This window comes from Polypterus senegalus, chromosome 2 (genome assembly GCF_016835505.1).
Source record: "Polypterus senegalus isolate Bchr_013 chromosome 2, ASM1683550v1, whole genome shotgun sequence".
NCBI lineage: Eukaryota > Metazoa > Chordata > Cladistia > Polypteriformes > Polypteridae > Polypterus > Polypterus senegalus.
In genome coordinates this window covers 74638915-74659931 of record NC_053155.1, presented here as the reverse complement: position 1 = coordinate 74659931, position 21017 = coordinate 74638915, and the positions used below count along the sequence as shown (strand labels likewise).

The 21017-nt window shown below is 39.1% G+C and overlaps 1 protein-coding gene across 1 annotated transcript in view; it reads right to left on the bottom strand.

Moving 5' to 3' along the window:
* The window catches only part of parp4 (poly (ADP-ribose) polymerase family, member 4), a 130631-nt gene that overhangs the window by 97472 nt on the left and 12142 nt on the right, over window positions 1–21017 (bottom strand). Inside the window, exons 2-6 of the mRNA XM_039743988.1 lie at window positions 18043–18177; window positions 16087–16276; window positions 13382–13466; window positions 11250–11328; window positions 4414–4524 (exon numbers count right to left, since the gene is read on the bottom strand). Of these exons, the coding sequence (XP_039599922.1) occupies window positions 4414–4524; window positions 11250–11328; window positions 13382–13466; window positions 16087–16276; window positions 18043–18168 (591 nt within the window). The 5' untranslated portion in view covers window positions 18169–18177. The remainder of the gene's footprint in view (window positions 1–4413; window positions 4525–11249; window positions 11329–13381; window positions 13467–16086; window positions 16277–18042; window positions 18178–21017) is intronic.

The following is a 21017-nucleotide window of genomic DNA, read 5'->3' as shown; positions in this document are numbered from 1 at the left end:
CTTCTTTCAGCTCTTCCGGGAGAATCCCAAGGCGTTCCCAGGTCAGCCGAGAGACATAGTCCCTCCAGCGTGTCCTGGGTCTTCCCCGGGGCCTCCTCCCGGTTGGACGTGCCCGGAACACCTCGCCAGGGAGGCGTCCAGGAGGCATCCTGATCAGATGCCCGAGCCACCTCATCTGACTCCTCTCAATGCGGAGGAGCAGCGGCTCTACTCTGAGCCCCTCCGGGATGACTGAGCTTCTCACCCTATCTTTAAGGGAAAGCCCACACACCCTGCGGAGGAAACTCATTTCAGCCGCTTGTATTCGCGATCTCGTTCATTTGGTCACTACACATAGCTCATGACCATAGGTGAGGGTAGGAACGTAGATCGACTGGTAAATTGAGAGCTTTGCCTTACGGCTCAGTTCCTTTTTCACCACGACAGACCGATGCAGAGCCCGCATCACTGCAGATGCCGCACCGATCCGCCTGTCAATCTCGCGGTCCATTCTTCCCTCACTCGTGAACAAGACCCCGAGATACTTGAACTCCACTTGGGGCAGGATCTCACCCTCAACCCTGAGAGGGCACTCCATCCTTTTCCGGCTGAGGACCATGGTCTCGGATTTGGAGGTGCTGATTCTCATCCCAGCCGCTTCACACTCAGCTGCGAACCGCTCCAGAGAGAGCTGAAGATCACGGTCTGATGAAGCAAACAGGACATCATCTGCAAAAAGCAGTGACCCAACCCTGAGTCCACCAAACCAGACCCCTTCAACTGGCTGCGTCTAGAAATTCTGTCCATAAAAGTTATGAACAGAATCGGTGACAAAGGGCAGCCCTGGCGGAGTCCAACTCTCACTGGAAACGGGCTCGACTTACTGCCGGCAATGCAGACCAAGCTCTGACACTGGTTGTACAGGGACCGAACAGCCCTTATCAGGGGGTCTGGTACCCCATACTCCTGGAGCACCCCCACAGGATTCCCCGAGGGACACAGTCGAACGCCTTTTCCAAGTCCACAAAACACATGTAGACTGGTTGGGCAAACTCCCATGCACCCTCCTGGATTCTGCTAAGGGTGTAGAGCTGGTCCACTGTTCCGCGACCAGGACGAAAACCACACTGTTCCTCCTGAATCCGAGGTTCGACTATCCGACGGACCCTTCTCTCCAGAACCCCCGAACAGACTTTCCCTGGGAGGCTGAGGAGTGTGATCCCTCTGTAGTTGGAACACACCCTCCGGTCCCCCTTTTTAAAGAGGGGGACCACCACCCCGGTCTGCTAATCCAGAGGCACTGTCCATGCGATATTGTAGAGACATGTCAACCAAGACAGTCCTACAACATCCAGAGCCTTAAGGAACTCCGAGCGTATCTCATCCACCCGAAGTACTCCCCCCACCGACCCACAATGTCCCGAGTCGAGGTGAGCACCATATACGGTGTTGACACTGCACTGCTTCCCCCTCCTGAGACACCCATGGGGTTCGGCCAGGCACAGCCCGAAGAGGTAACATGGGTCCACCTTCCCATGGGCTCACCACCTATGGGAGGGGCCAAGGAGGTCGGGTGCAGAGTGAGTTGGGTGTTGGCTGAAGGCGGGGACCTTGGCGGTCCGATCCTCGTCTACAGAAGCTGGCTCTTGGGACGTGGAATGTCACCTCTCATAACACATTTATATCATTTATTAAAACAGGTCAGGTGAGGTAGGCGAGCATGCACTTGTGCTGAGCATTGCTGCACCCAACACACAACAAAACATCCCAGGATCCAGGCTGGCAACGCCCCAGGTAGACACACGGTCCAGTCTCACCCACCAGAAATGACCATCTATGTGCTGCAGCTAGGTGTTACGTGGGCGTCCCCTTAGCCTGGTCCATCCAATTGGGTACTCAGCAATGCGGATCCTGCAAGCTGGATCACCCTTGGAGAATCGCACCACATGGCCATAGTGCTGCAATTGACACCCCCTCACAATGCAGGTAATGTGCGTCATTCGGGACTCTGTGAGCAACCGCTCATTGAACACAAAGTCAAACCAGCAGTACCCAAGGATTCTTTTGAAGAGTCAGAGTACTGAAGGAGTCCAGTCTTCATCTCAGGTCACTGGATAGCGTCCATGTCTAACAATCATATAGCAAAACAGGAAACACAAGGACCCTAAAAACTTGGACCTTTGTCCTTTTATAAAGATATTGGGAGTGCCAGAGACCCCTTTACAGCAACCTACGCCCCCCCTATGCTCTCCCAATCAGTCTACTGACATAATAGGAAGTGTCACCAGAGACATGAATGTTGCTGCAGAGGTAAGTAAACATCTTTACACAGTTGACACGCTCTCCGGATGGCTATGCCCAAGAGGTCATTTAAGGCCTGGATCTTGGCTTTTATCCAGGGCACCTGCAAGCCGAGACACTCAGACTCCTTGTGCAGTCTCTCAAGCATCATTAAAACCAATAATCATAATTTAAAAAAAAAAAAAAAAAGATCAATTCAGATAAATTTAGTTTCTTAGGCCACTATCTGTGTGCTGGAGGGAAAAAGGTGACCATTTTGTGACGGCAGACATTTTGCATAATGTTAAAATTAATAGCTTTTTGCTGCAAGTGTCTCAGATAAGCTTCAGTAGCAAGTTTGTATTACACTCAATGGCAATGGGACCTTGATTACAGTTAGATACATACATATGTATCGCTCTGTTTTTAAGCCTGCTTAATCAAATATGTTTGGACTCATACATCACATTGTCATCCTAGGTTAGAAAAATTGGTCAATTTATAACTCAAAGGTTGGATGAGTCCAAATAAAGTAAAGAATAAAGTACAGACACCTTTGAAAACATAAGGTGTTTTGCACATATTTTCATAAATAAGGTATCTAGTCCAAGCTATCCATCATTAAAATGCTTAGCCAATTTTCTATGGTTAACATCATGGGGACCAGAACCCCATGTAGGCCATCCGACATAAAGGATGAATGATGTAGTATGTAAGCCTTGCTGTCAATCCACCAACTTGACTTCTAGCAGGCAGAGTAGCATCCTTTATGGGCAGAACTCTTCAGCTTTCATATTTTTTATGACAGTGTAATTTTATATTGAATGGGTATGAATGTTTTTGACAGTGTATTTTTATTACAGCTTTATATCAAGACTCTGCTTTTATGTTTTGTTGCTATTACTTATTTTATTTGCTAATAAATATTGCTTTGCATTAAACTCCTATAACTTGGTTGATCTGATCTGGGGAAATTGGGGAAATAAAATTAATATAGGGCACCTGGTTTGGGTAGATTGTTACTTAGAAGGCTGTGGACAGACACCTCTAACAACAAGCAGCATGAAAAAGTGTAATATGTCAATGGCATGTGACAGTATGTGAAAACACTAGCCTCCATTGTCTTGAGGGTGCCCATTCGGACTGCTCTAGCATACGAGGTGTGGCAGAAAAGTAATGAGACTGATTTTTTATTTACCAAAGTTTTTATTTTTTTCAAACATCAATGTTATCCCCTTCAAAGTAGTTCCCTTGGGCAGCTACACACCGATGGAGACGTTGTTCCCACTGTTGGTAGCAGCGCTGGAAGTCTTCAACCGGTATGGTCTTCAGTATGTCCGTTACACTCTTTTGGATGTTTTCTAAAGTCCCGAAATGACGTCCTTTGAGGACATTTTTCAGTTTAGGAAAAAGGAAAAAGTCACACGGACTGAGGTCAGGTGAATAAGGGGGCTGGGGGACCACAGGAATGCCTTTTGAGGTAAAAAATTCTGTTATGGAGAGGGCAGTGTGACATGGGGTGTTGTCATGATGGAGCATCCATTTGTCTGCAATGTCTGGTCTCACGCGAATGACCCTTTTTCTGAGCCTTTCAAGGACGTCTTTATAAAAATTCTCCAAGCTTAACACAAAATTTAATGGCACAACGTTGCTCCAAATTCCGCTGTTCCCTTTTGCGTGACGCACAACCAAAAACACAACTTCGCTAATAGCAGTGACAAAAATCACGTAGTTAACGTAAGGAGTTGAAACTCGCACTGAGCTATGGGAGGGTACTGATACACGTGCTCTATCAAGGACAACAGCGCAGCGTTGCCAGATCGCTTGCAGTGTTGCCAGTCTCATTACTTTTCTGCCACACCACATATGCTAGTGAATCCCTACCTAGAGGAGCAGTAGACTGTGCATGTGAGTGTGTGTTTTCAGGTTAGGGGGTGTGAATGAAGATCAACTAATAAAGAATCTATTGAGCCCAAGATCCCAGACAGTAATACAACACTTAACACGAAATGAATTCAAATCAGCCAAAACAGTATGTAAATAAATCAGTGTATATTAAACAACAAGGCACAAATAAAAATGACAGACTGCAGTCATTTTATTTAATTAACACTAATTACAATACTGAAGGATGAACATGTATTTGCAACTTACCTGTTCATTTTGAAGTTCTCCACTATAGCAAGTTACACGGAAAGGACACCATTGAGTTTCTGTTGCGCACTGAACTTCTATTACAGCAAGCGATATTTCACTTCCAGTCGTCTACCTCACCAGGATATAAAACAAAACAGAAGTTAAGGAAAAATGTTGGATGTAAATAAAACAGCTTTCTTATAGCACTCCAGAAATGGTGCAACAATTTACCAACATTTAGGAACAACAAATGTGAGTATATGCAATGTGTCAACCACACAACAACTGTACTAATAGCAAAAAAGGTAAATGGAAGCTTGCCGATGAACTCGCCACTTTGTAAAAAAAAACTTAATATATATGAAAAAATAAGTTTGATATTACATTTAATAACTCAAGTTAACAAAAAGATGAAAACAAATATCCATCCATCCATCCATCCATTTTCCAACCCGCTGAATCTGAACACAGGGTCACAGGGGTCTGCTGGAGCCAATCCCAGCCAACAAAGGGCACAAGGCAGGAACCAATCCCGGGCAGGGTGCCAACCCACCGCAGGATACACACACAAACACACCAAGCACACACTATGGCCAATTTAGAATCGCCAATCCACCTAACCTGCATGTCTTTGGACTGTGGGAGGAAACCGGAGCGCCTAGAGGAAACCCACGCAGACACGAGGAGAACATGCAAACTCCACGCAGGGAGGACCTGGGAAGCAAACCCAGGTCTCCTAACTGCGAGGCAGCAGCGCTACCACTGCGCCACCGTGCCACCCCTGAAAATAAATATAGTAAGAATTAAGGTATTTTGCATGTTTAAGATTCGGAGAGTGCAGATATTCTTGACTAGCATATTCAGAAAAGAAAAACAAGTTAAATACTACTAAGGAAGAGGACATCTAAGATTTTGGAAACCTTCACTAAAATGAGGGGTAATGCAATTGTTTTAAGGTGCAATAATTAAAAAAAGAAAATAAATGAACTTTGAAAATTGTATATCAAAAGGTCCAAGAAGAACTTCAGTTGGAAAGAAACATTTCTAAGCATTCAATGCTTTATATCAAATCCCTCAGAAGAACAGGTATACCTTTCCGTACTTTTGTATTGTAAAAATAAGCAATGATTTGCTTAAATAAAGCTTTTGTGATAATATTGAGCTCACAAAGCAAAATGTTTAAACTGAATTTAACAAGGAGGCAATAGAAAGTACCTACTCATTAAAATCCTGCTAATTAATTGGCCTGTATAGTCGTGAACCGAGGCAAAAGTTTGGCGAACTTTTTGGTTGTAAACCGATTTGTAAGTGTACCGAGACTTTCGTGAACCTTATTTTGAAAAGTTCTAACAATAAAGAGTCAGATTGGGTTGCCAATCAACTACAAGGGTATGGGACATGAGGAGGAAGTGTAAAACTGGTTTATGCTGGTGATGCAGAAATTGTGGCAATGTGCCAAATACTTGCAGCTACTATCACCATTCACTTCCGAGAATGTCCTCATGCCTCTCCTCGAGTGTACAATCAGAGCCAACGTCTCTCCATAGCCCTGCTCTTTAGCGCTTGTTTGGATCATGGGCATTATGAAGTTCTCTTGCCTCTCACAAACACACCTGCTGACGTTCTGGTACCATCTATTGACAATGTCGGTATGTGCACACAAAATACACACTCACTTTGCCACCGCTATCCCAACCTCCTCTTTTATTACAAAACCTCTTGACTAGCAAGAACTCGCTGTCACGGAATTACTGTGATCATATCGGGGAATACAACACTGCTTTAGCTTCAATGGGTGCACACATCGCTCAGCCATCTGGCCACGGACCGTATGCTTTCAGACTCCACAGTCAAATTTATCACCAGGTCTCTCCTTTATATACCAATCCTAACACGTCACCACAATACGGTCAGCTATATATCTTCGATTCAGCTGAGGCTACCACTCAATGTTTGCAAAAGGAATGTTGCTACAACTAGACCACATGATACGACAGGTAATTCCCTTTGCTAAGTCTTACATGCAAATGCGTGACATTATCACTCACAGTAACCCTGTTGCTGCTGTACGAATGGTATTCATAGAAAATCCAACTCAAGATATGAGAAGGTATAACGCCCCATCCTGTCAAACTGTTGTTGCAGCTATCTTTGTAGGTGAAGACGGGGAACCTCCTGCACAACGCGACATTTGCATATACCCAAGGGGAAATGCTTGCAAGAGTATCTCTGTACTCAATATGAACTGTGACCCCATGGTTTATCCACTGCTATTCCCTTACGGAGATCTAGGCTGGCACATACAATTGACCCATGTTGAAGAAAAGCGAACCGAGAAAAGAACAAGAGTCACGCAGCTCCAATTTTATGCTTACAGGCTTGCCATGAGATCTTCATTTAGCGTCTTGCATTCCAGTGGCAAACTCTTCCAGCAATATGTCGTTGACGCATATGTCAGAACAGAAAGCGCGCGTTTAAATTACCTACAGTCCCATCAACAAGATTTGCGGGTAGAGCAATACAGGGGACTGCTGGATGCTATCGCTGCAAAAGCACAACACCATAACTTCCGCCCTGGACAATTGATCATTGTTCCCTCTGCCTTTCAAGGCAGTCCAAGGTACATGCAACAGAACTACAAAGATGCGATGGTAATTGTCCGCAAGTGTGGCAAGCCTGACTTATTCCTAACCTTCACCTGCAATCCTGCTTGGCCAGAAATCTCTAACGCCATTTCCCATCATGGGCAAACAGAACACAGACCTGACATCGTTGCTCGCGTCTTTCATATCAAACTACGAGATTTCCTAACAGATATTCTAGAGAAGAATGTTTTCGGCAATGTTCTCGCTTACATCTTCGTCATTGAATTCCAAAAACGAGGATTGTCTCATTGCCATATGTTACTTACACTTGACTCACAATCCAAAATAAGGACCAAGGATGATATAGACAAATTTGTCTGCGCTGAGCTTCCAAATCCGGACAGACTTTTCCAAATTGTCACTAAATGCATGGTACATGGTCCGTGTGGAATGCTCAACGCAAACTCACCTTGCATGAAAGACAGCACGTGTACCAAAAATTTCCCAAAGGACTTCAATGCAGAGACTCAAGAAAACACACAAGGATACCCCATATACCGCCGAAGACAGGGGAGAACTGCCATTGTTGGGTAATACGATATCGACAACCATTGGATAGTTCCTTACAATCCCTGGCTTTTTTAGAAATTCAATGGTCATATTAACGTGGAAGTTTGCGTGTCCATTCAATGTATCAAGTATCTATATAAGTCTACAAAGGACACAACGCTGCATCCATTGCACTTCACATGGAGCCAGCCGATGGTGTTTTCCAACATGACGAAATACAGACTTTCCTTGATGGTAGGTATGTTAGTGCTCCTGAGCTATGTGGCGTTTGAACGAGTACAGTCTTTCAGAAAAATCTCACGTTATTACATGATTACCAGTTCATTTGCCAGAACAACAAGTCATCTTCTTTCATGAGGGTCACGAGGAACAAGCGCCACAAAGACAAGCCAACAAAAACACTATGCTCTTAGCATGGTTTGAACTCAACAAGACAGATCCCGAAGCTGTAGAGTTACGACAAATATGAGAGCTCTTCCTGAAGAAAAACATTTCGCAAAATGGCTCCTCAATGTTGGAGACAGGAAAAACAGAATACCTGTGACATTGCCTTCAGATTGTTTTCCTTTTATTTCTGATCCCGTTCAACAACTATATGGCGACATCGACTTCTCAACTGTCACTCTGGAACAACTCAGCACGCGAGCTATATTAAGCATCACCAATGAAGACTCGCTACACCTTAATGAACAAGTGCTGAAACTTATCCTTACCGACGAAGTGACATTCACCAGCGTTGACTCCATCATCACAGACAATCCTGCAGATCAACTTTTATTCCCCGAAGAATTTCTTAATAGTCTTACTCCCACTGGCATGCCTCTGAATAAACTCAAAATTAAAATTGGTTCAGTCATCATGCTTCTCAGAAACCTCCTGCCAGCAAAAGGTCTCTGTAATGACACTAGACTTTCTGTTACCAGCATTCACCGCAATGTACTGGAGTGTAAGGCTATCATAGCTGCTACCTCACAAACTGTCCTTATTCCCCAGATATCCCTGACCCCATCAGATTCAAATTTGCCTTTTACACGCAGATAATTTCCTGTTAGATTGGCATTTGCAATGACAATTAATAAGGCACAGGGACAAACTTTCAAAAAGATATGCCTGTATCTGCCAAAACCAGTTTTCAGTCACAGACAATTGTATGTTGCTCTCTCCAGAGTTCCATCTTTTCATTCACTCACAGTTACATCCTCAAACCCACCCCATTTGGACAACTGTCTTTCAAGAAGTGTTCAGTCATCAATAAATAATTATGCGGTGTTTGCTATGCCACGGGTTGGCTAGTTTATTATATAAAACTACAAAAAAATAAAGATACAAAGTGTCCCGTTTCCACATCAGTATTAATAAATATAAATTATGATGTAATAAATGCTCATTTTTGTCATATTAAATATTGTGATTAAATAGCACATTGATAACTTCAGAACTACGATTATGAGTGGTCTTCAGATTTTGTGCAATGGTTTCACTGTGAAGCTCGCGTTACAGAAATAAACACTATCGAAGTGAGAAGTATTCTATCGATCGAAGTGGCTACAGCCGAAGAGAAAAGAATTGCGGGAAGTGCAAAGCCCAGCCCATTGACTCACATTAAATGGAAGTGGAAAATGAAAATTCAATGAGCAGCAGGTGGCACCAGTGCTTGTTTGAGTTTTATTTTGCAGCATCATTGCTGTTCCGGACGAAAATGAAATTGCAAATGCTGTTCTTCCATTTTATTTTTCATTTTTGCAGCATTCTTGCGTGTAGGCTTTGAAAATGAAATTGCAAATGGTGTTATTTCATTCTGTTTTTAATTTTTGCAGCATTCTTGTGTGTAGACTTTTGAAAATGAAATTGAAAAAGACAGATTGCATTTTAATTTTATGATTTTAATTTTCATTGCCTTTTTTGCATAAAATAACTCCCATAATCATGAAATATAGTTTGAAATAAAACTGTCACTTTTACTTGTCAAATTTGAGAGGACGGGCTCTGGCAAATATTATGTTTTGATTGGTGAGACGTCTACTGTAGATTTCTCATGCCTAATTCAGTATGTCATTGTGGGAGATGGAGGTAAATGAAATAGCACAAAAATCAATTAGAATAATGCTTACTACTGCTGATGAAATGTATTTCAAAGAGAAAATTAAAGATTTATTAGAAGAAATTACAATATTGTTGGCCCTTTTAGAATATGATATTAATGAAACTATTTCTGAAAACATCAAAGAACTGGTGCAATGGACTAAGCTACTAGCTGACCGATAAGACAACATACTATGAAAGCATGTCATATTTAGTGACAGGCATATTTTGAATCAGATCAGATGTCAAAGTATGTGAAAAATTAATGAATTACTGAATTTACGACAAAAATTATTGATGAAATTAGCAATTTGGTTGCAGATATACAGTATTAAGAAAGCATGTATAGAAGAACAGACAGACCTTCATAAAAACATTTTTAAAAAATCATTAAAACTTAACTTTATTCCTGAAATTAAAATGTTAGTTAGAAACACTTCACTTTGGCTATTGAGTCTTTATTGGGCATATTTTCAAGAGGAGAACAAAGATAAACAAACACAGGACATTTTGGCAAAGACAGAGAGAGTAAAATTAAGTTATAAAAAGTGAGAAGATTGGATGCTAGGAAAAAATGAAGAATAATTTTAAAGAAAAGATGAAAAGTGAGATTAAATATTACGTGAGGTACAAAGAATACTAAAAATTCTACTTAGTATTTTACTGAGACAAAAATACACTTAAGTAAAATTATCTGAAATTGAAACTAGTCAAGAAAAGGTAAAAACAAAAAAGTACACTCTAAAAAAATTACTCAAGTAAAAGTACAATTTAGTTAATTCAGGAAAAAAAAAACTATATTAGTAAATATCCTCCAGCATTCATGGTGTGCTTTGGAAAGCATAAGTAGAATATGCATATAACTACAATAGATTTTATTTATCAAAAGTCATATTCATGAAACACTCATACACACACACAACTAGAAACAGTGTACCTTATATGGCAATTAAATGTCAGACTATAATTATTATGTATATTCCTAGCAAATGCATGGTGGGCAACAATACAGACTGTAAGGGACAGCCAGGACCCTTGCTCGGCCAGAACACCCCCATCACGGAAGGACAGGTGGAGACAGCATGCATAGGGCATTGTCTCCAACAAAATGCTAGATGGCAGCCCCCACCAGGTTCACAGCAGTGCCCCAGATTCCCACAGGGCATCATGGGAACTGAAGTTCTTTGTCTCACCCCTGTTGGGTTCTGTGGATGATGCCAGAGGCTGCTGCAGGGACAAACAAGCCCTACTTCATGGGGCTCCCACCTTACCTGGAAGTGCTCCTAGGTCAAGATTTTTGGACACTGGAAGTAATTCCAGATATCACTTATAAGAAGCAGCCTGCTACTTCTTGAGCAGTCAGAGTTTGAAGGAAGGAGACAAAGCTTGCGTGAGGAGCGGTGGAGGTAGAGGAAGAGAAGACATAGAGATACAGAGTGCTTTGTTGTCACTGTGCCTTGTAACTGTGGCTGTGGTGGGAAATGCTTGAGATAAGTGTTTCACACAAATAAAATCCTCGTTTGCTGTGCCTTGTGTTCGAGCCTGTCTGTGTCTGGTGTTTGGGTAGCTGGAGTGCCCCCTAGTGGCTACAGGACCCGTTTAAAAAAAAGAACATACCTTAAGCAGAACAGCATATTTTGCAACTTCAAATTCAGAGGAAAACTTTGGTAAATTGGGTTCATTTTCTGTGTAAATTCTACAAGAAAAAACACAATAATAAAATTATTGTATCATACATTGTGCATGTAAATGAATCCTTTGATACTCCAATGATGTGCTTACAATTGGTATTAAGCATTACTGTCCAATTAGAAAAGAGAACAAAAATAAATAAAATATCTCATATTGTCATGGTAAAGCCATAGCACAGACAGGACACTGTCCCATTTTGCTAGGCATTTAGCAGCAAAAAGAGCTTTCCGACTTAAAGAAGAGACTTGACTGAGACGCAGAAAGACAGACCTCTATACCAAGACATAAAATTGAGTGGCTGAATTGTGGTGCAGATCCAACATTAGCCAAAATGTTGTCAGTTTGATAATGTTCATTATTCTTATTTGTAGAAATCATATGAGTGTGTGTGCTGATTATAAAAAAAGTTGTAATATGTTGTCTTATGCGATAATGACCAATATTTTGTGCTTTCTTGTTGCAAAAAAATTTCCCTCTAGCAAAATAAAAGTCTATTTAACTGCCCAAACTATTTCTAATATACAGTATAATCTCAGCATGTAATTTCTTGTGCCAGAAAGACTTGCCCCTTTTCCTTACCAATCTAAAGAGGAGATTGTAAAGAGCCTCACACTCAAAGTAAGCTGAGAAAGAACACACACCACACCATAGACAAACACAAGTGCATTCCACTGCAAGAAAAGGTCTTGAAACTGAAGCAATGACAATGCAAGTGCACGCAGCAACAGACATCTATTTAAAGGCTTGGTTTTGAAAACTGTTTCACCTAAATCAAGATAAACTAGAACTCTAAGCATTTAGTAAATAGTTACAATACTTGCCTTGCCATTGGTGGTGGTTGAAGTGGATCCCCACTGTCTATGTAAAGTACTTTGAGTAGCTTAGAAATGCACTATATACATATAAATAATTAATAAATTAATTCTCATATTTAGTTGATGCTATGTGCCAGGATCAAGAATAACCGTGTTAACTAAACGTCTACCTTTTCTAAGCTCTTGACTAAACTGGAAACAAAACAGCTTTGACCAATAGCACACTGAAAGTACACTCTCTCTCTTTCTCTGTCTATTTCTCTTTCACTCATAGCTGTGAATTGGACTAAGGAGTTATGTTAAAATTCCAAAAGAGAAACACTAAATGAACAATCTTGTAAAATCAAGAAAAATATTTTATGTTAACATATTATCAGGCATATACACTTAAAGGACATATTCAGGGCTCATGTCTGGTAAGCAATACCTTCTTGAGTTGAGCGAAGTCACAGTTGTTAATGCAATTTCTTTTTCTCTCTGCAGTTCAGAGGAATATCAGCTGGAAGATGAGTGACCTCACTTGATTCCATCAGTCCAAGAAGCCCAGCCCCTTCTGGGAGATCACTAAAAATACTACAAAGGCCACTGGAGGTGGGTGTTCATTTTGGACACATGTCTGAAGAAGACAGAGCTCAAACTAAGAAGCACTACTTCTTTTGAGAACTCTTACTTTATGGTAGATGCTGTCATTTGCACCTTCATTGTGTTCTTTAATTTCATTTTATTTTCCTCCTTTACCAAGGTGTTATCCCAACTCTTTATTTTTACAATATTTCTGCTTCTTAAAGCAACTGTGGTTCAGTTTCTGTTATTTAAGTATAATGTCTGGCACAGACTAAATACAAAAGAAGGTAAGAAAATAAAGTGTGAATCTTATCAAACTATCTCATAAATAATTTACATTGTCAAATGCAAAGAAGATAATGAATTAGTTGGTTGGTTAACAGCAATTGTTCCATTCCTCTCCCTAGTCAAAGCTCTCACTAGAATTATCTGATTTTGAATAAAATATTGTAAGAATTCATGTTTAACTAAAATTTTAAAAAACATAATATCACAAGCAGGGATTAACATGTTATAAAATAGATTATAAACAACAGGAAGCTCTTGCCTAATATAATATCAATGTAATTGATTCTGGAAGTGCTTTCTTAGAACTGTAATACAACAAAATTAGTAAGTTTCAGCATTAAACAAATTTCAAATACAAATGATTATATTGCAATGCTGTCACCAAAATACCTGAAAAGGTCCACAGAGTTTTCTTTCACTATTTCCAATGGTTTTCTAGGAAATTCATCGAGAAGTGGAATAATGTCAATCTCAACTAATAAAGAAAAGAAAAACAACTATGTATGAGTCACTATTGAAAAACTGCTGAACTAAATGAATTTTAAATTAAAATCTACAGTATGAGCAATTTCTATAGTTTTAATCCATCCTGTGTTTCATGCATAAAAGCTTAGGCTGCTTCATTGTCTACTACAGGGAGCAGCATCCAAAGCCTGTGATTGATAATGTCACAGAAACTAGTAAAAATTATTTAAAGATGATTTAAAATTACCATCAATTGATGCTGGTTACAAAGATGGAGAGAGGAGACAGACAGGTTTTTAGATAACCTAGTGAAATAATGTATACAGTAGACCCCTGTGAAGTTGCAGTTCAGAGTTCACGGCCTCAGTTGTTCGAGGATTCTACCTTAGAACCTAACTAATAATTGTTAGTGGAAACCGCAAATATCCTCCACAATTTTTTAAGGCTTTTTTCGTGGCAATACTGTATTGTAGAGAGAACACAAAGCAACCGTAGAGGAAAAGGCGGCTTGTGATGGTGAAAGTAGCCATTCCAAGAGCATTATTCATTTCTCCTTGCAGCTGATTGGCTGCTGCTTTGTGACACATCTCCAGCAGATGCAGCCCAGCATTCCCATAACAGTATTCATAACAGTATACCGCGTGTAGCTATCTCAAGTGTTTTGCTGAGTATTTTTCGTTTGTTCTTCTTAAAAACCCTAAGATGCTGCCCAAACACCTTGCACCTTCTAAGGTTTCTGTCAATGAACCTAAGCGCCAGAAAAAGTTTAAGACAGTCCTGGAGAAGGTTGAACTATTGGATTTGCTCCCGGAACTAAAAAGTTATGCCACAGTAGCAACCCGAGGTGCTGTAAATCCTCTGCTTTGCTGTGCAGTCAATATCTTCATTACATATCTTCATCGTACTGCACAGCTAATTCATCATCATCATCATCACCTCAATCAATATCATTCATTATTGGTGAGTGCCCATACATTTACTGTATTTTTATTAAGTTAAATTATTACGTATTTACCCTACTTATACCAAAGAAAACGACAGCAAATACCAAAGAAAACGTGCTTGTATGAATTACAGTACATATAGGGGTAACATCAGTATTTTACATTCTAGCATTGCAGGAGACATAGCAGTATAGTACTGTACAGTATACGGGTTTACCTTTCCTTTTTTTTTTTTAGGGTAACATATTAAGCTCAATTTGAAATGAAATGAAAGTGTTTTGGGGGGCATATTTAGGGTTTAAACTATAAAAATAGCATTTTTTTGATCACATCCAGAATTTGCATTTTTTCACAATTCGCCGGTGCTCTAGGAAAGTAATCCCTGCAAATTTCGGGGGTCGTCTGTTTAACAATCATGAAGAATCCACTGCATCCACTGAACAGTTTCATCTCCAGGCAGAGGAGTAGCTTCAGTGACAGACTTTTGTCACTGTCCTGCTCCACTGACAGGTTGAGGAGATCGTTCCTCCCCCACACTATGCGACTCTTCAATTCTATCCAGGGGAGTAAATGCTAACATTACTCAAAGTTATTGTCTGCTTTTACATGCATTTTTATTACTATTTAATTTAATATTGTTTTTTGTATCAGTATACTGCTGGTGGATTATGTGAATTTCCCCTTGGGATTAATAAAGTATCTATCTATCTATCTATCTATATCTAAACAGAAACCAATCAAAACCATACTATCATTATTTCATGTTGATGTTCACATTTATTGTCCTGGGTACATAATAAAATAAAATTCTTAAACGTAGGCTTTCCAGTTTACAGACGGTAATACAATACCAACAACAGAAAAAACTTTATACAACATACTGTAATGCATACAATATATACATATACAAGAGGAAGTGAGGAGGGAATACATTCGTTAGGGAAAAGGCAGAAGAGTAGTTATAGCTGTAACAAATGTCTTTTTGCAAAAAAAGTGTTATATATTTTAATTAATATTTTATTATGTGTAATATTTAATTAATATGAAAAGTCAGGAAGTCAAAGTAAAACAAAGGCAAAACCAGAACTGTTCCAAACAAAACTTCTAATTTGTCTGAGAAAATTTCTGTCATATGGTCTTTCATTGGGAATTGACTGGAACCACAAGAGAGCCACTCTAGACACACTGTAAAAAATACTAAAAAACTTCAAAATGAGATATTTATTTGTATTTTATTTGTTTGAAGTACCTTTTTGAAAAAAGCAATTTCCCATACATTCCTGTGACCCTGAACTGTAATATCAAATGTTGATACAGGATACATAATTATATGTTCATTTTGCATCAAATATCCACCATATCTGAATTTACTGCCAGCACACCTTAAGTAAAGGGATGTGGTATAAATGGCTTGAACCGAAAAGCAGACTAATTGAATTACTGATTATAATACAGATGCTTTAATGATAGGTATCTCTAAAAACAAACATTTTTTAAAAGAAATGGCTGTCTTTTTAATGTATTTAATATAACCACATCTTTTATACAGCTACTTTTTACTTAAAGGAAGTCTATCTATTAGATTGTGTGTTTTAATTTCAAAGACATTATATACAGTAAATCACTAAAGGTACAGCTGTGACAGTAAAGTTTATTTTTTTATTTAAGATTCATTTATAAACTGACCTGCATTGTCTTTACTTTGTTTATGAAGAATGGTTTCAGCAGAAGTATATTCTTGCACATTCAGCAGATTTTTTTCGTCGCAGCATTTGAAAATGTAGTTTGTTGTAACAACTGGTATCTGGAACTTGTCAATACTCTTTTTCCTGTTAGGACTCAAGTGGTCCAAACAATTTGCAACAACATGCGTACACTGCATAATCAAAAACAGATACTGATGCATTAGAAGAAAGGCTTGTAAACAAACAAGTACTACTGTAATTATTTACAGAACAACAGAAGCTTCAGCCAATCATAAAACAGTTCATAAAGTGGTTAAGTGTGAATTTCTGCTCAAAGAGTAAAAGAAAAAGACTTACAGAACATTTTTCAAGCCAAGATAGTTACCGAGCACTGATCCGTGCCTTGAGATTACACTCACATTGTAAAATAGCTTATACATGTAATATTTGAACACAAAAGCACAGGCAGTGTGGTATCAAAGTTAAGGCTTTTGACTTTAAATCTAGATGTTGTGGGTTCAAATCCTGCTACTGACACTGTGTAACCATGAGCCAGTCACATGACCTGCCTGAGCTCCCATTGGAAAAACAAAAGAAATGTCACCAATTATATCATAAATGTTGCAAGCCACCTTGGATAAAGGTGTTGGCCAAATAAGTGAATGTAAATGCATTATTATGAGATTCAGTTACTTTAAAAGATGACTAACTGTGTGTACTCCCTCAGTACCTTTCATCCTGAGGGGTGTGGTTTCCTCTTGAAAGACCAACTCAAAGTAAACTTTTCTTGCCACATGCATGGTGTCATGTTGATTTACTTTCTTATTTACAGTTTGTTAGAACTCCTCTCATGAAGGCCACTGCTTTCACATAAGCAAACTGAAAACACATCCTTACCATAAGAAAAATAGTATTAGGAATATATGATTCATATTTCCAGATCTTTTTTATTGTCCCAAACATGTGTTGGAAACATGGAAGACAAGTTTTCTTATATCAAAAGTTTTGCCAGTTCAAAATGGATGCATTTGGTAAGTTTTTAGGCTTTTATTTTTTGATGGTGTTCTGTGCCCCATAGTTTGCATTATAAAACGCCAGGGCAAGGAGGATATTTTTTTTAATTTATAGAAAATGCTTAACTTTAGAACACAATTTCATGAGACAAATGTATATAAACCTTGTCTGTGAAGAAATAATATTGACTTGAAAAATACTTGAACTTATCCTTTAAATTTAATACATTGTGCTTCTTTGAATTTTGTTTCTGCTTTAAAATAAGACAAACTGCATACAGTATATCAAAAAGCCATGATGACTTCAAAACAGAATTTACTTCCAAACTAGACACAGAAGGCTCCTTAAGAGAAAAAGACTAGACATGGGAAGGGGCATCTGAATTGTTAGTGGTAAGTTCAGTAAAACAACAGGTCACTTTTAAAAACTCACTCTATTCAAAACATGACTAGTGATAAACATACAAAAATAGTAGTAGTAGTAGTAGCAGCAGTGGTAGTAGGACAGGAAAGAATCAACAAAGAATTTAAAGAAAGACCCTGATCATTTCTGTGGATCAAAATAACGTGGCTAAGATAAAATTTTAAGCCTGTGCGATTTTCAACTGAAAATCATTCATAAAATTGCATTCCAGTTTTCCGATTGGGCCACATCTTGACAGCTAATACACACATCACACATCTAGAATGGAAATGCTGCCACAAGAAAACTTTGTGAAAATGTCAGTTATTTTTAAATTCAAATTGATGAAAAAATAAAAGTATTAAAAACAGATCATTTTTATTACTGTATTTAGTGGAGCTTGTGTCTAATTCAAGGGGGTTGAGTCCCCCTTGGTCTCCTGTATTTCCCACCACAGATATAGTATCCCATCATATGTGTTAGCAATACGCTGAACTACAAATGAACATTTACAATGTGCAGACACCGCTTAGATAAATACCTTTTTATTGATCACATATGTAACACTCCCTCCATTTTCTTTAATCAGGGCCTTCAGATTGTTCTTCTCCTTTATTGGTAGATTTTTCAGTTCCAGAACTATGGAACAGTCCTTAAAGATACCCATGGCAAACTGCTGAAACATTAAAAATGTATAAAGGATCAAATTTATTACATGTTAAAGGTTTAAGAAACAATATCATTCAGAGTAATAAGACTTGTTTAAAACTATTTCTTCAAGAGATAAATCTCAGCAGCAACTCAACTTAATACACATAAATAAAAAATTTTCGTCTTATCTTCTAGCCTACACTAAATTATCTACTGTTAAGACTTCCATGACTGCTCACACCACAGCTAAGCTATTGCAATTTACAGACTTAAAATACATTTAATTCTGTACAGCCTTCCAAAGAAAGCTCCAAAATAGTTGCTATCTCACAATTTCTCAGTAAACTTAAAGTGCACAAACTAAGCATGTCTCATTAACTGAAGATCTGGGGTGAACACTACAAAAATTTTGTTTTAAATTCTGCTTTTATATGATCCTGATACCAGAAAAGCTTTCTCTTCAGGCATAAAAATGTGTAAGCTCTACTTTATTATGCATTTAGTTAACTTTCAAACATGCTTTCCATGTAAAGCTATCAAGTTTTATGTTTACATTTTATTATATGTAACCTTGGCAGTACATTTTTGAAAAGGGTAACATTGCTGTCTCATAAATTAAACATTCTGCGGTTGAATTCCATGCCTAGTTGCTGTCTGTGTGGCATGTGCACATCCTCCTTACGTCTGCTTGGGTTTTTCTCCACATATTACAGTTTTCCTCTCATATTCCGTAGATTAATTTAATTAATGTTTGGTTGATTATTGATTCCAAAGCTTGTTCCCATGGATATGTGTTTAAATGAGTTGGTTACTGCCCTGAATACTACTCTGAATTTAAATAAGTGGGTTTGACAATGAAATGTTTACAGTATATGTGACCATTACATTTGAATTCATACCCACATTTAGTCTTCAATGCATACATGCATTTTTAAATTTACTTAATCCAATTCTGGTAACAATAATACTAAAAGGTTGCCACTCTCTGGCAACTATGATAAGCACATATATTTTAAAATGCATACGGTAATATCATTTCATTTAATGGAAAACACAACTAAGCTTGCTTGAGCCCTCCAGCCTAATATTAAAGCTCAGAGCAGCTCCATCTGTGGCTTGGTGATTGACTTTGTGACAAATAGACCCTAGTCATTGAGGACTGTAAAGGAGAACACCTCTACTGTTCACTCACTTTGGCATTCTACAAGGTTACTGCTTCAGCCCACTGCTATACGGTCTACTCTCCTATGATCATGAGCAACAGCATCACCAAGTATGCATTAGACACCTCTGTGATTGGCATCATCAACGATGAAGAAGCTACATACAAGAGGGAGGTTAGACCTGACTGAATCATACCATGATGACAACCTCCATGAAAGTCCACAAAACAAAGGAGGTCATTTTCAACTTCAGGAAGGCCAAAGGAAATCATACTCAACTCCACATCAATGGTTCCCACATCTAAACAATAGGCGGCTTCAGATTCCTGAGGGTCTGTATCACTCGCTGCCTTTCATGATCTGTCAACACCACCAGCATCCTCAAAAAAGGCTCACCAAAGACACTTTTTCCTAAGGGAGCTAAGGGTGAGAATCAACATACTGGTGAACTTCAATCACTGCACTATTGAAAGTATACTGACTGGATGCATCATGGTGTGGTTTGGTAACCTGACTGTGAGGATTGTAACCACCCATACTGCCTCTAAAATCACATAGGGTGACCATCTACAGCTTCATACCATCTACTCCACCCAGTGTTTGAGGAGGGCTAAATCCATCATCTCAGATGCCAGGCATCAGCTTATCCCCTGTTTTCACTTCTGCCTTCTGTTAAACACACTGCCTCCCAGCAAAGTACTGCCTTAAAATTTTTATAAAGAAGAAAATTAAACCTTTTAAAACTGAGGGAAAATATACCAATAATTATTTGTTAAGGATCTCTTTGTATACCACATTGTCAGTTCGGCCCTCCAGTTGTAATATGATCAAGCTGTGCGCTGAGCTTACTCTTGAGCATGCAACGTACAGTTGGCCATGTGAAAAGTAATCTCGTCTCAAATCTCACAGCTTGGATTGCTGCTGTCATAATCAGTTTGTGTTTCATGGTTTGTTTCAATTACGACAGTATTTGCAGGACTTGTGTTGAAGTGACATTCGGCATCTGTCAAGCGTTGTTAGCATACAACCGGTTTCATCGATAACTTCGCATCCAGCTTTTGAGAGTTTAAACATTCATAAACATCAAAATGTACACTACTAAAATTGTCACCTGTCAATCTAAGATGTTTAAGAGGCATTGCCGGTTGTCGAAAGGTGTAAAATATTTGGCCATTTCGGTACACTTGAAAGCGACAACCGAACAATTCAGTGGCAGCCATCAACTCACATGCAGAACCATAGGTGAAGGGCTTAAGTATTTCACTCTTATAGTGCTCCTGTGTAGTATAATTATCTCCTGTACCGTCATCAGTCCACACCTTGAACCTGTCCCAGTCATTCAATACATAAGACACAATGTTCCTCCGGATATCAAGAGTGAGCCTGATATGGCTGTGCAATATGTAACAATGAGAATGGAAAAGGCAGGTGCCATCTCCAGGCATGGAAACCACTCGGTAAGTGACAGTTCTTTGATCGATAGTGATCACCTTGATAGACATGTTAGTGGGGATACGGTTGGAACGATAAAGGAAATGGGTACCTGAACAATGTAAAGTAAGTCTAAAATACATACACGATAACTATAATTGTAATAAATGAACAATAAAACAGCGGAGAAGCCATGGATTAAATAAATAGGCTGTAGTTATCAGCAGGGAGATGTGAATCCCATGGCGAAGCAAGGAAGGGAATGTAGAGA